Source organism: Lepisma saccharinum, chromosome 1 (assembly GCF_977018435.1).
Source record: "Lepisma saccharinum chromosome 1, izLepSacc3.1, whole genome shotgun sequence".
NCBI classification, from domain to species: Eukaryota; Metazoa; Arthropoda; class Insecta; order Zygentoma; family Lepismatidae; genus Lepisma; species Lepisma saccharinum.
In genome coordinates this window covers 31939954-31954541 of record NC_139229.1, presented here as the reverse complement: position 1 = coordinate 31954541, position 14588 = coordinate 31939954, and the positions used below count along the sequence as shown (strand labels likewise).

Below are 14588 nucleotides of genomic sequence, written 5' to 3'. Positions count from 1 at the left end.
ACCAGGTTAGATTTTTATATTCTACCATTTAATCCAAAGAATAAATGGATCACAGCTTCCGAAATAGTTTTATTTGTGAGAGGTCGCAGAATATAAACTTCATGAGTAAAATTTACCACTAACTGTTAAATCCTTTTTTGAATGATTGTGTAAAAGTTTAAAACAAATTACAATAACTATGATTTTCAGTACACCAACTGTACAAAATATAAGAAAAATAATGGACAACAAATGTGTTAGATGTTCACTGATACTGCGGATCAAGTAACAAAATCTCTCATTTATGTAATAATAACAATAAATTTAGATTGAAATTGGTATATATAAATAACTTATAATAGTTATTAATGCAAAATAACAATATATATTTTCTATTATTTGTACTAATCAAGTTTTATCTATGGCCTGACCCCCTCTACTAATATTTCTGGCGACGCCCGTGCAGATAAGGAATGAGCCCCCACCCCACCCGCCCCCGAAATAAAATTATGGCTACGGGGCCTAGATCAAGACGTCGGAAAAGTATCCAAATAAATCCAACAGACAATATCGGATACCGGCAAATACTAGCTGAGCCCTAGTAAATTCCCTGACTTATCCAGAATTTCCATGTTTCTCTGACTGGTACACACACTGCATCAGGCACGTATCCAGAGGAGGGGCTCAGCGAGCTCGAGCCCTATCCGAAATTTTTCGATTTACACTAGATAAAATGAGGTTATTGGCTTGTGTGTGTGAAATAAAATATTGTGATAATAATTTAAGGAGAAATATAATTATCGAGGAAAGGCGGAGAATGTTCTAGAACCCTGTTATTGATAATATTGTATGTAAACTTTTCTTGCTCTTTTGGTGTTGTCGCAACGAACTTGAGCATTATTTAAAGATTTATCAGCATTTGGAAGTTGCACAACAAAGCACTATTGAAGGTAGCGCCATGAGTCGGCCGATACGTTGCATTACTACAAAAAAAAAAAAAAAAAAAAAGTGCAGAACATTCCACAATATAATGGATATAAATACGCGGATTCAATTTCACAGTTGGTCTGTACAACAGAATAATTCAATAAGACTTCACGAGTAAGCTGTGACAGTCGATTAGTGATCAGTCAGTGTCCATTGACAGTTTTATAAGACGTAGAGATTCGGGGGAGAGGAGGTGGGGGGGGGGAGAGGACTAGTGACACATTTTCCTGGAAAGTGCTGAAGTCTACCACTATTAGTACAAGTTCGGGTCCAAAGTTGAAGACATTGCCGACAGTGTAGTGCTAGTTTTGGGTCATGAGCCGAAGACATCGAAGGCCTCTAAAGTAAGTATTTCAGCAGAAATGGGCATTGGAGCATCATTTAAAAAGAAAAGAAAGGAAATAAGCTGCACAGATCGACTGAAAATCTAAGTTTTGAGTGACGATTTATTAGTGACCGGACCAAGTTTCGTGTATGTAGTCCGAGAATTTTGTGGGTTAAAAGAGGACTTTTAAGTCAACTGTTTTGGAAAAAACACTCAAACACTAACTACCACAAAGGGGCAGCCATGAAGGCCGAAAATTTTATGAATGTCGAGAAGAGAAAGCAAGAAGATGTTGCATATGTGGAAATTTTAGCGGAAAAAGCAAGCTAGACCATGACTCGAAAACCAGGGTCTCTGGCGTATACTGTGCCATTCTTTGTTCTAGCAAGTGAGCTACCGAGTCACCCTTGGCTTCGCTTGATCTTTTGCTGTCGCTATAGAGCAATGGCACGGTATGCCTGGTGGAGCCTGCATTTTCCACTAAAATTTCTGCATAGCACATCTCTTGTGTATGCCCAACCGTAAGATGTTGCCTGTTTAATTAACAAGCACAGAAAAAGGAGATAGATTAAAACTAAGGGACATTCCCACCGGTTGACAAGATATTTTTCTTCTGTGGTCAACACGAGCTGCCGTTTCAAGGTGACAATGAGATTGACCCACCAGGTTTCACCGAAGCTACAAGCTATACGTGTCGCTTGAGGGTTTCACAAATCGAACACAGGCTTGTGCAGCCTGTCGTGCCGCTACGGTGTGAAACGTTTCTGTTGATTGGGTCACTCATTGCAAAGGACGTATGTGTGCCTTCGGTCTGAATTCTTCCTAAATCTTGAAGATCCAAGTCACAAGGATGGAAAATTAGGATTTTTGTTAAGGTTACGTTACGAAGGCAGGCGACAACACCATAAAGGATCATATCCAAACCTGGGAGAACACATTCGAATGGATTGTCCATTGCATAACAGCTTCGTGAAACGGACACACATACACATACTGAGATTGTTTCGGCACAAACACAATGTTCGTACATTGCAACAGAGGAGTCGAGTGATATCACGTTCTGAAAGAAGAAAAAAAATAAAAAAGAAAAGAAAAAGACAGCAGCTTAAACAGTGGAAGATTTAGGAGACAGTTGCTCTCCATTTTTGGCCCCGCACTATGGCTTTTTAATGCTAACCTTTGTCTACCAAGAGAAAGTAAACTTTTCTTGCCCCCCTCCCCCCACCGTTTTGGAACTGAATCGCCACAATCCGCCTTAAACCTTGCGAGGTTCTATCTATACCCCTGTAAAAAAAAAATGATGTTTAGCCCCCCCCCCCCCCCCCCCCGAAAAGAATTTCTGGATACGTGCCTGCACTGCATGACCAATACAAGAACAGTTCTGAATACATCTTCTACAGCTCAAAAATAAATGTTTTGTGATAAAGGATACTTTACCTGGTAACTTTGTTCTCCTCCAAATACTTCTTCTTCTCCTCCGGGTCCATATCTGCTAGTTTGTTCTCAAAGCCACCGGAAAAGGGGATTATGGTGGCGCCAGCGTCATTGGCGTCCACCCATTCCTTGATTTTCATTAACCTAAAATAAAGAAAATGAATCACCTTAGTAGGAGCAGAGATGAAATAGTACACATAATAAATAATTTTGTTATCTTAGGCTAACTAGAGTAAATACCACTGATATTTCGACTGATTGATTGATTTGCTTTATTTTACTTCGCTTTTTGTGCCACTTTGGCTAATTTGCGAAAATGGGGATGAGTGATGATATGATGAATGGACACTCACAAACATCCATGCCCAGGCCGGGATTCGAACCTGGAACACCTGGCGTCGTAGCGCGATGTGCTAAAAAATCCGCCACGGGGGCCGGCACTGATATTACTAATTAGGGCAGAGCTTATATAGGTGATTGGTAAAATGTATATGCAAGACCTGGCAATAAATGAATTGATTAATTGAATTGTTGTTTTTTCAAGTCCATTTGATTCACAGAAAGGACTGGACCTACAGTTTAAAGCTGGATCCGAACCTCTGTACCATGTGCCTCCATCGGGTATCGTACCCGAAACCCTTTAGCTGGCAAAAAGGTGTGTACTGCTAAACAATCCTCTTTCACACCTATAAAAACGAAAAAGTGACAACGAAAATGTAATAGGCAATTAACGAGTCGTGATTGACTAATTAAAAACTTTGCTCTTTGCCCTTCTGCTACTTTTGGCTAATCAGATGAGGATGAATGGTGATAAGATGAAATGGATGAAGGGACGACACAAAACAAGTCCCACAGTTGTAAGTCCATACGCCAGACCCTTGCTAGTCTGCAAAAAGCAGTCTATGGTGTACTACGTATAGGTAGTATAATAGGTATAGAAAGAAAACCAATTGTTTCACCAACTTGTTAAAATTTGCATGACTCAGAAACATCAAATTTCTGATCGATGACAGTTTTTTAAATTAAGATTTGTTGAAAATTGTATGTGGAAATGATGCCACAGAAGGATTATCGTGTAGCTTACTCAAATATATATTTTTGAAAAGAATATTGCCCACGCACAAATCTTACCATAAAAACATGCGAACTTGACTACTTCTACACATTGATTTCCTGTTCCAGCACATTGTATTTTGGACTTCCTTTAGAACCAACACAAATACTGAGCTTTTGAAACTCTGAAATAATTTCTAACAATTGTAAGTTCAAGATCCCCATACTTTCATTTTGCGCAGTAGTCATATACTGTAGTTTGAGAAGTCATAGTGCATTGTATTGGCTTACCTTTCACTTTCTCGTCTCTGGGTCATCGGCAATGCTGACAATGTTGTTTTGGAACACACAAAAAATCATAACTGTGTTAGTAACAATATTTATATCCCCCTCCAAAGACAGTTAACGAAAAATTGATGTTCTTTTCCCAACATTCACACTAGTGGCTCAGGAACCGAGGAGTAGATTTTACCCCCAAATTTCTCGAAAGAGTACAGCACCCTCTAAATGCTTTGATCGGAATTGTACCCCTGACAGACGCAAGATGCTGTCGATCGAATCTCGATTTTAGTAGCAAAATACGAAAAGTTTATTTTCTTCACATGATCTCCTTATCCAAAAGAATAAAGACAATGGTGAACCTGTTATACTATACTGTGGAAGTAAAAACTGTTCACAAAAAGTTGAAAACGTTGGAATGAAGCCTAGAGCTCTTTCTATTCCGAAATTGTACAGTCGTCGGCAATAAAAATGGAGCACCTAGAATCCAGAAATACTAGTTTCCCCGCAAGACGTTATGTGCGGTGATAGAAGTTGCAATTGAAAATTTTCTATTTAAAATCAACTTATCGCCTTAAGAGTTAGGCGACCCACATACGATACTTTGTAGGGAAGCTAGTATTTATCGACTGCACACATTTCTGAAACCTTTTAAAAACTTTCATGAAAATAGCTATAAATGTATTTTAAAAAACAAAGGAAATTCAAAATTAATTTGTGAACTGGAAGTACAAATTTGACCATTTTACTTTTAAAATTGAAAGCTATGTGACCTGTTCTCAAATGGAATATAAACACACCACACACAAACATACACATACTTGTGTGTGTATGTGAATGTTAAACCTTGTAACCCCCAAAATCAATACCGTTCCTGCGCCACTGATTTGTGGAATGGAAAACATTGTATATTTGCGCTATCACAGAAAAAAAGTTTAATATTGGTTCATACGATTCATATGTACGGATTTCCGAAAAACATCATTTCTCAACCTTTAAAACGTGTCATTGCAGACAACATGATGAATGGGTGTTTCCAGAAATCTCGGTCACAAACGTATTGCCAATACTACCCGAAGCAATACGCCATATGACTCCACGAGCACAATGCCGCTGCCACTTTTGCAACCAGTGGTGGAGGAAAGGTAGAACCGCACTCATTCACGGAAACGAAGAAAAGATCTGCAGACCGAAAAGAAGCAATTATAGGAACCGTGCAGAAGTTTCGTTAAAACGAAGTACGACCCGAGGCCACACATGAAAACCGCTGAAGCAATTACAGTTGCCGACGGACACTCTCGCTGGAAGACATGTGAGCACAACGGACGCAGGCCGCAGAGGTGGAAGCCATTATCCATCGTCTCCTCCGGTTTTACCACTAACAGCAAATGACAAAAGGCAGGGTAATTTTGAGAATTTAACAGGGCAATTTACTTGCTGTACCTTGCAATAGAATGGCTGCAAATGAAGACCACATGCATTGCCTTGAGTGAGGACAACATTAGCGACCTAGCAAAATATAGTCCAGATGTCTTCATGTTTTACTTTCCCGGCAGAACAAAGCACTCAATTCCGAAAGGTCGTGTTTAAGTAGGTGAATGGAAAAGCCTAATAACCACATTGACGGTCCCTCCCCCTATGAATGTTAGCCGTTGATTGATTCAATGAACACCATAGATCAGTGGTTCTCAACCTTTTTCAGTCCGCGACCCACCTTCAGGGATATTACACTTTATGGGACCCATAAGCATGAGCTCCGGCAGAATTACTTGTAGGGGTGTGCACCTAGTTTATAAACATATTTATAGTAACATCGAGTACTTTAAGATGCCCTCTTTTACGCTTGCTTAAACAAATTACACATACTTCATTCTAGAAAAGTAAATACGATCTAGAAAAGTAAATACGATCTAGAAAAGTAAATAAGAGTGTGTAATTTAGAAACTAATGTACTCTAGTCTAACATTAATTAAACACACAAGCTGAAATTAAAAAAAAACTCACCGAAACTAATGTGACTAATGTGTGCAATGGTAAGAGCGCGAATAACAGAAATGACTACGTACAACACGGGTTGAATTTAAATGGATAAAACAATATATGTTAGTAATTTAAATGTAATAGGTTCTTAACACACAGTGAATAAATTTTCGAGCCCGACTTCGCAACCCTGTAGGTTGAGAAACGATGCCATAGATACACATACGAAACCACTTTTCACGTCTATTGTGTACATTTCAAGAACTCCTTAGAATCAATGCTCGAAGTAGAAGGCGATACGAGGGAATAGAATCACAAACCCTCGAAAAATGGTGTTCATCACGAATATATGTACAGAGTGGTCACAAAGTGGTCGTACCCCCTTATTTTCGAGACTACGATGGTTATGGTTGATATGGATACATACGTAATGTTTAAGAGTACATTTTTTATTTTATTCGATTTTACTAAAGCGTGTTTAGTTCTCGGTCTCGTCTCGCAGAAACAATCTAAAAACACCCCCCACAAAACCTCCATAAGTAACAACTTTTTCATTGTCACAAGGGTTAGAGAATGGAACAAACTTTCTGCTCTTGCCCAAACAACAATATTAACTTAGACGAATCTCAATAATTGCGCCTGCACTTACACATCATATAACAAATACTTACAACACTCATAATACACAAGTAATGAATCTTTACTTCGAAGTATAAATACTACTCAATTCTAGGTAGCTTTTATCGTGTGTGTGTGTGTGTGTGTGTGTGTGTGTGTACATATAAAATCTTTGTATTATCTTTATTGTATTGTCGTGATCATTATATTTTCTTTGCTTCTTATTGATTCGTTGTATCTGTGACAAGGGTTGGTTGTAAGAACAGCACATGAGACCGAAACACGCGTGCTTAAATAAAAACCCATTGTATTCTATTTTTATAAGACAACTGCTGGTCCAGCCAGCATGCCAATATTCAGTAGCTTGTTCTCGCGTAACACATGTGCGCTTTCGGAAATTACAATGTTGCTTCCAGAACAAGGTCCTGCCAAAGGAAAGGACTCTAAAAATGTATTTATGAAACCTCTCGACACGGGCCGAGTGGAACACGAAAGGAAACAACTTTGTAACGAAGCAAGACAAAAGCGTTTATGACGTGTTATTTGTGGGCATATAAAAACCGGAGTTGTAGGTGTCTATTGGAGTCATGTGATGATGAACATGTAAATCAATGCAGCGTGCCGCGAGACAGGTGACATGGTCGCTCGTCCAAATAGCGCCAAGCCACTTCAGAAGGAGAATCGTAAACTTGAGATATGTGATTGCATGCGTTTCTCTTCTCCTAACATGGTGCGTACCATGTGTGTTCCTGGCTCACATGTGGACGGAGTATGACAAAGAAACTGCTATTGTTACCGAAGAGATCTTCAACCGGCACATATGGTGTGGAGATGGAATAGGTTTTGGTCTAAAACGGTTCTGACAAATTCTGATACTAAAATAACTAAGTCGCGACGGGACAGGGTGAATCAGGGTTGTCACTACCGAAGGATAACCTAGTAATTTTAAATGTAGTAGCACACTCATAGCATTTAACTACGGACATTCATCACTGTTTATTGATAACATTTGGTTATTTCCCTCGCTTTTCTGCAGGTTTTGGCTAATCGCAACGATAAAGATGAGTGATGAAATGACGAAATATATAAAGGAATATTCACAAAGAACATCCAACTCCAGGCCGGAATTCGAACCCAAGGCACCAACCATCGTAGTGTGCTGTGCTAATCGCTCCTCCACGGATGTCGGCTACATTCGTCACTGTCCTCCGATGCAATGGAAGAGATCATTGCATGTAAGGACGCAGAGTTGTACCATCGCATATTTCATGGTGCTCTCAATGTCAGGGAGGGTCACCCCTATGAAATAATGGTAATCTAGGAGTCCAAGGTTCGGTACTACGTGGAGGTACAGTCACCAGCAATAAAAATGGGACACCTAGATCCTTAACTGGCTTACTTGCAGTGTGTCGCCTAAAAATTTTCAATGGCTACGTCTACAACCGCCATCGAGTTAGGCAACACACATAACGACTTGCAGGGAAGCCAGTATTTCAGGATCTAGGTAGCAAATATTTATTGCCGGTGACTGTACATTGCACAGTGCTTCGGATCCCACATAGACTAAACTGCAGGGCCAGTTCCGATTAGCCTACTTGTGCACAGAGTAGACTTAAAACTACAAAAAAAAACTCCAACGTGGAGTTATCACAAAAAAACTAACTCTTATTGGCTTAGGAGTGAAATTATGAGAAAGAAGAAACTCAATATAATTTCGGTAACCGCAAAACTGATTAACTGATTTAATTTATTTTACTTCGTATTTCTGCCACTTTTGGCTAATCGCGAAGATGAAAATAAGTGATCATATGATGAAATTGATGAAGGGACACTCACAAAAATCACCCATGCTCGAATTAAGAACCCCCGAACCCTGGAGTCATAGCGCGCTGTGCTAACCACACTGCCACAGAGATAGGCACAAACCGTTTTCACTCGCCCTTCATTAACTTTGTATGAGGTCAAAGTAGAATTTTCCTCCGCAGACCTCCAACTGCACATAATCGAATCAGATTGGGTTTCTCGGTGTCATGTATCTTTGCAATCAGGTCATACTCTCTCTCCATAATGCACGTTGAGTTGGAAGTTGAACAATCACAAGACATCACAATGCGATATCGATGGTTCTTTTCATGGAGCACCGAAGTACGTTGCAACGGAACCCAAAGGTGGTGTTCTCTTTAGAACTTCTTTCGCTGCTAATGATCGCATATTGTCTACTTCCCCTTTACACGGGGCACCGAAGCGGCCTTGTTGGAGTAAAGAATCGGTGTTTTCCGTCATGTCTGGCGCCGCGAAAACAGTGTCCACTCATCGGGAGTAATGAGCAGCCGGAAACAATGAGAATCGTTAATGGACCACGTGTCCCCAGGTAGCGCCGCGTGGTTTGCTCAATCATCACCTGGCATCAACTCCGAATGTTTGTTAATTACGGCATCTGTATGGCACTGTATTTCTTTGATGTCGCCGAAATGATATTTCTGCCGAGCGGGGATTCATGCAGGTCTATTTTCATCTACAGTCCCAGGTCTTCTTCCTCAACCACAACACGGTACAGACTGCTTTTTGTTCCGGGTGCAGGGCAAACCGGTACGTGAAAAAAAGAAGTGCACTCTGTTCTGTAATGCTCTCAAGGGTGCAATAAGCTTCTGCTATTTTTATAAAAGTAACAGAAGAGGTGAGGGTAGTACATCTAATCTAATCGATATATTTTTCTCTCATTTTTGAACGTCCTTGTTAGTGATGCTTGCATTTTTTATTTCTAAATTTTATTTTGGAGGACGTTTCCAAAATCTGATCCCGCACCTTCTGTCGGACGCCGGCTTATTTCAGCACGGTAGAGCTGCTGACAATAGCATCGAGCGTGGGATGTCCCTTTCTCAAGGCACTTAGCTAAGTGCCAACCTCACTTCCACGTAGTACACTCAGGACTGCATTTAGAATACTAACGAGGCTCTGGTGTCTCGACTCATGGCCATTCTAATCCTCAGTGCAGTCCGTGTTGAGTGATGTGTCGTCCCTCTACGCTTGTGGTCGTCCATTCATCCATCTCATCTCATAATCGTTCATCCTCATCTTCACGATTAGCATAAAGCGGCACAAAAGCGAAGTAAAATAAACTACATCAATCAATCAATAGCATCAAGTGGCCTAACTCTTTCAGATAGACGTCATGAACTTGAGGAATCAATTAAACCGTTGTAGTTTGTCAGTTGTGTGAAGTGATGCACTGTTTCCAGTTTTGTGGCTATGACTTCACTCCTAAGCTGGTAAGAATTACATCCCCACGATAAGAGCGCCATGACAGACGCTTTATTGATTGATTTGGTTTATTTTACTTCGCTCTTCTGACACTTTTGACTAATAGTGATGATGATCGATGATATGGTGAAACTGATGAAGGGACATTCACAAAGAACACTCAGGCTGGGATTCGAACCCGGAGGTTCTAGCTTCGTAACTCGCTGTGCTCTCCATGCCGTGAAAGATGTGATGATACAGGCCGTGTCCGAAAGCTGCAAGACCGTACTTGAAGCGAGCATCCTCCGAGTATGGTCTTGGAGTGCGGTCTTCAAGTCGGGGACTGGAATTGAAAGTCTTTCGAATTGCACTTCGACTGCAGCGCCAAATACGATCAGTAGATAGAACTGAGTACTCGTTGTTTTCCCTGCGTTTTAAACACTTGTTTTTCACCATAGAAATCACATAGCATTTTCAAATGTTCGTACACATTTGCCACACATTAGAAGAACTTGAACCAACAACTTGCTGGCCCATATCGTATATTTAACCTGTTTTGCTGGCTTTCTACGTCTGTGATTTTAAACAAATGAACAACGAGTGCGGAAATCACTTGACCTAGTCAGCAACCATCTGTATTGCGAACTGTGCACTTGCGTACTTCTGTTCTTGGCACTTTCGAACTTTACTAGGTGACGTTACTTCCGTCAAGACCATACTTCAAGTCTGTACTTTGTACCTTTCGGACAGCCACAGTCACGTACACTTCTGGGTTGTAAAGATCTTACTGAAAGTAAATGGAATCGTTATAACCCATGACTGTACAACTCACAACCTTATATGCGAAGAATCAGGATGGAAATAGCTATTGGGGTTTCAACACTTGTCGGGATTACGGTGTTATCTTTTGGCTAGAGGCGATACCTATAAAACAATCACCACCCACAGCCCACCTGAAGCTACCTAGTCAATAGAGGTTGGGACAACACGGAAAGTTTTAATTGCATAGATTTAGAAAATGAATAAATTAATGCAAGAGCGAATACCCCATAGGTACTAATCTGAAAACAGGAGGTCGAATTTATTTTTAACACATTCTTAAGCAGATCAATCATGCTAGCCTATTCTGCACCAAACTCGTGATTGGCAGTATACCAACTTTGTCCTTATACCTACAGTAGTTTTTGAAAATCGATATAGACGGCCTATGCTGACGAACAAGACCGTTAGACGTGGATATTTCTTTCAGCCTTTGCTGATTACTGGCCCACACATTTTCCAAAAACAAATTCCCTGACTTTTCCAGAAATTGTCTAATAAATTCCCAACTTATTTTATTGTTTTTTACAATATATACGTATTTTTAGTGCACATATGAGAATGGTGAAATAACAATATGTTTTAGTGTGTCATTTTTACTTACGAACAGCGAATTTACCAAATTAGGGGTTACAAAATCAGTTTTAAAGAAAGTGTTCGACAATCATATTTAAATATCCCCTGACTTCTCCAGTCTTCGAATGTTTTGTAGAATTTACTGCCTTTGTTGAGGATTTCCAGGTCAGTGGAAACCCTGCTAAAATACGGAAATATAGTATACAGTAAAAGAAATTATTCATTTGAGCGATGTCTGAAGTTGATGGGTGATTGAAGTGAACAACTTATCCAAGGTTTGTTTTATAACCTTTCAACCACATAGCAACATCTAACTATCCCCAAGAAGATACGAGTATTGGCATTATAGAACACCAGAAGCAAAACTTAAAACTACTTACCACTTGTTCTTTTTCCTGATGTAGTCTTTCTCCGACAGATTGACTAGGTAAATGATGGGCTTGGTGGTCAGGAACAAGTGCTTGTTTAGGACTTCTATCTGAAAATGAAACAAGAGTTGTATTTTCCGAAACAAGCTTTCAAGAGCTGATACAATGCCAAAAATCAAATGCATTCCACAACTAGATAATTACCACAGAAAACAGGATGTAATGCTTATGTTGGGAGATTTGAATCATTCTTAAGACGAAGAGTGACAGTTTTGCATTCGGTGTAAATTTCAATATCGTCGGAATGGCCACTGCTACTAAAAAGAAACCTGACTATATAAGAGAGTATGAATTTCTTTTCATGTTGCAGGTGGAAGCGGTTTTTCAAGTCGAAACTACATACAATATTTGAAAAAATACCATGAATAAGGATTTTCAGAATCTCATGTATTCCTTATGGAGGAAAAAGGCAACAAGTTCAAGTTACGGCAATAAAATCTTCAACGTGTCTTCTATCCGTTCATGCGCTTTTCTACGCCATCAGAAGTTTGACATTCCGTACAATAATACGCCCATAAGCGTAATGCTAAGTTTTCTCTCCCTTTTACAAATGTCCAGCCACAGACCTTTCTTTATCGGAAAGTCGGTGGGAGAGTAGTAGTTTAGGGTCCATGCGTCTGGCTGGACATTGAAACTGTTCCTTGTGCCCTTAAAGCAGGATTGGGCAACTAGCGAGGCCAGCGAGTGCTCAATGTGGTTCGAGCTTCCCACTTGCACCTCAAGGCCAGTGAGCAGCAGGGGAAAAATGAGGAAGCCGCTAGCGTTGAGAAAAAATACAGAGGGGGGAGGAAAAGCAGCTACCTTTTCACTGAACCACTTCCTGTTCACTCCGCCTTGATTACAATGACATACTACACTGTTACCCATGAATGAGACGGAGAAATGTTTCCGACTGCACGAACGCGACCGACGAAGCCTCCTATCTCCCTCCTTTCCGCCTCTCACACAACGCTGCAGTACCGCTGCTGGCTCAGCAGTCCACACGTGCATACGAAAGCGCTTTAACAAATACGCAGGTTTTCCAGGCCTGCCTTACACCAAATTTGCATCTGCGGTAGCCTCAACTAGAACAAATGATAATTAATCATAGTTACTTAATTGTTGGTCGTTCTTTGCGAGTGTGTGATTTTGTACGTAATTTTTTTGTAACGTTGCTTCCCAACGTTCCTAGGTTAATCGCGACGTTGAGAACGAATGGCGATGAAATTGTTGCTGGGTGCAGTTCCTGCTACTTAGGTGTAAGTGGCGAGTCCTGAATGTCTGTGAACGTAAAGTTTTCTTAGTTCGTGTACTACAATGGTTCTCGACTGTACGTTGGGTTACGGACTTTAACCCTGCTTCGGCCACATAAAATAACCAAAATTGGTTGTTACCACACATCCTAGAAAGTTATGCAATGAGTCGATCACTTGTGTGTGTTCGGGTTGCCACCTTTAAGCCCCGTTTCCATTACCACAAATTTGCCGCGCAACATGACGCACGGCATGTGCCAAGCATTTGTTGAAATGGAAACTGTCCGTAACATGCCGCGGCGCAAGTGCCGGGGACAAAATTGCCCCAAACGATTTTGACGCACAACATGAGCCGCGGACAATGGAAACAGCCTACAGCAAGTTCCTGGAGCACGGGCATGCGCACTACAGTAGAAACAGACGTCGCGACTACAATCTCTGGTCCAACAAGATTTAATAACAATTCAAAATCACTTGCAGTCATTCTTACAAAGTTTTCGTATCCACTTTGAAGACGTTAAGTCTCTCATGAACGATTTTTTTTTCGCTAGAAAACATCTAATCCACCATCTAGGTCGTTTTCGCCTCCTTTTCAGAAGTTCATGGCGCGCGACTGCCATAACCACAAAACCCGCCATAGCTGTATTGTCCATCTTTACACAAGTTAAATCACCACCAAATTATTACAATACAAGAGAAGAAACACTGAACTACTCCAAAGCACTGCACAACTCTACACTGATTTTCTGTTAAGGAAACTCATCAAGTTTCAGTAGATCTCCACATGCGCCTCTTTAGTGGCCCAACAGATATCAGGGCAGCTTTGCCGTATTAGTGGCGTAACGAATTAACAAACGTCGATTACTCTTTGTCGAAGGTCACGTAAACCTATTTTCTTGCGTGTTCAGGAATTTTTTTGGTGATGTAGATTGGATGTCCTCACAAATTTGAAAGACAAGAGACGTTCTGATTGACGACTGAATTTCAGCAAACCAAAAACAGTAATGAACTTTCTGTCTCACTGTGAAAGCCGCCACTTGAGTACATATTCATTCTTAGTTTTGGACTTTTAACCACTGTGTTAATTTTAAAATACCAACGTTTCGGAGGCTGATTCTGCCTCCGTCTTCAGGGTAGTGTGTAATCTACTAAAACATACTTCAGTTCCTGGACACATGATGTGTTTGGGGACCGTGTCTATATATATATATATATAGAGTAAATGGTTGCCTTGGGGATTATTCTCGGTGGCCAAGGCTCCACCTCGTCTGCCGGTCACAAGGACCTCTTGTACATGAAGGTGCCAGGGAGGATTATCAGTGGGCCAGGCTCCACTTCGTCTGGTGGCGACGTCAAGATCTATTTTTCTATACAGGCTGCCAGGGACGATTATTTTAGGCGGTGACCAAGACTCCACCGCACTCGTAGAAAGGGTCGATTTGAACTATCAACCCAAAAACATTGAAATGGTAGTCAGATATTCTTACAGCGCCGCTACGTGCCTCTGATTGACCCTGAACGCCCTGAGCGTGCAAAGCCTCCCGATGCGTGTGCTACACCGTTCACAGTAATGCACGCCGATAAAGCATAGCAGAGTTAGAATGCTCTGTATCTCAAAAGTGATGGAAAGGGGGTTGT

At 40.8% G+C, this 14588-nt stretch overlaps 1 protein-coding gene across 1 annotated transcript in view; it reads right to left on the bottom strand.

Annotated features, from left to right (window-relative positions):
* The window catches only part of LOC145994359 (obg-like ATPase 1), a 252754-nt gene that overhangs the window by 87901 nt on the left and 150265 nt on the right, over positions 1-14588 (bottom strand). Inside the window, exons 7-8 of the mRNA XM_083130478.1 lie at positions 11671-11768; positions 2729-2869 (exon numbers count right to left, since the gene is read on the bottom strand). Of these exons, the coding sequence (XP_082986604.1) occupies positions 2729-2869; positions 11671-11768 (239 nt within the window). The remainder of the gene's footprint in view (positions 1-2728; positions 2870-11670; positions 11769-14588) is intronic.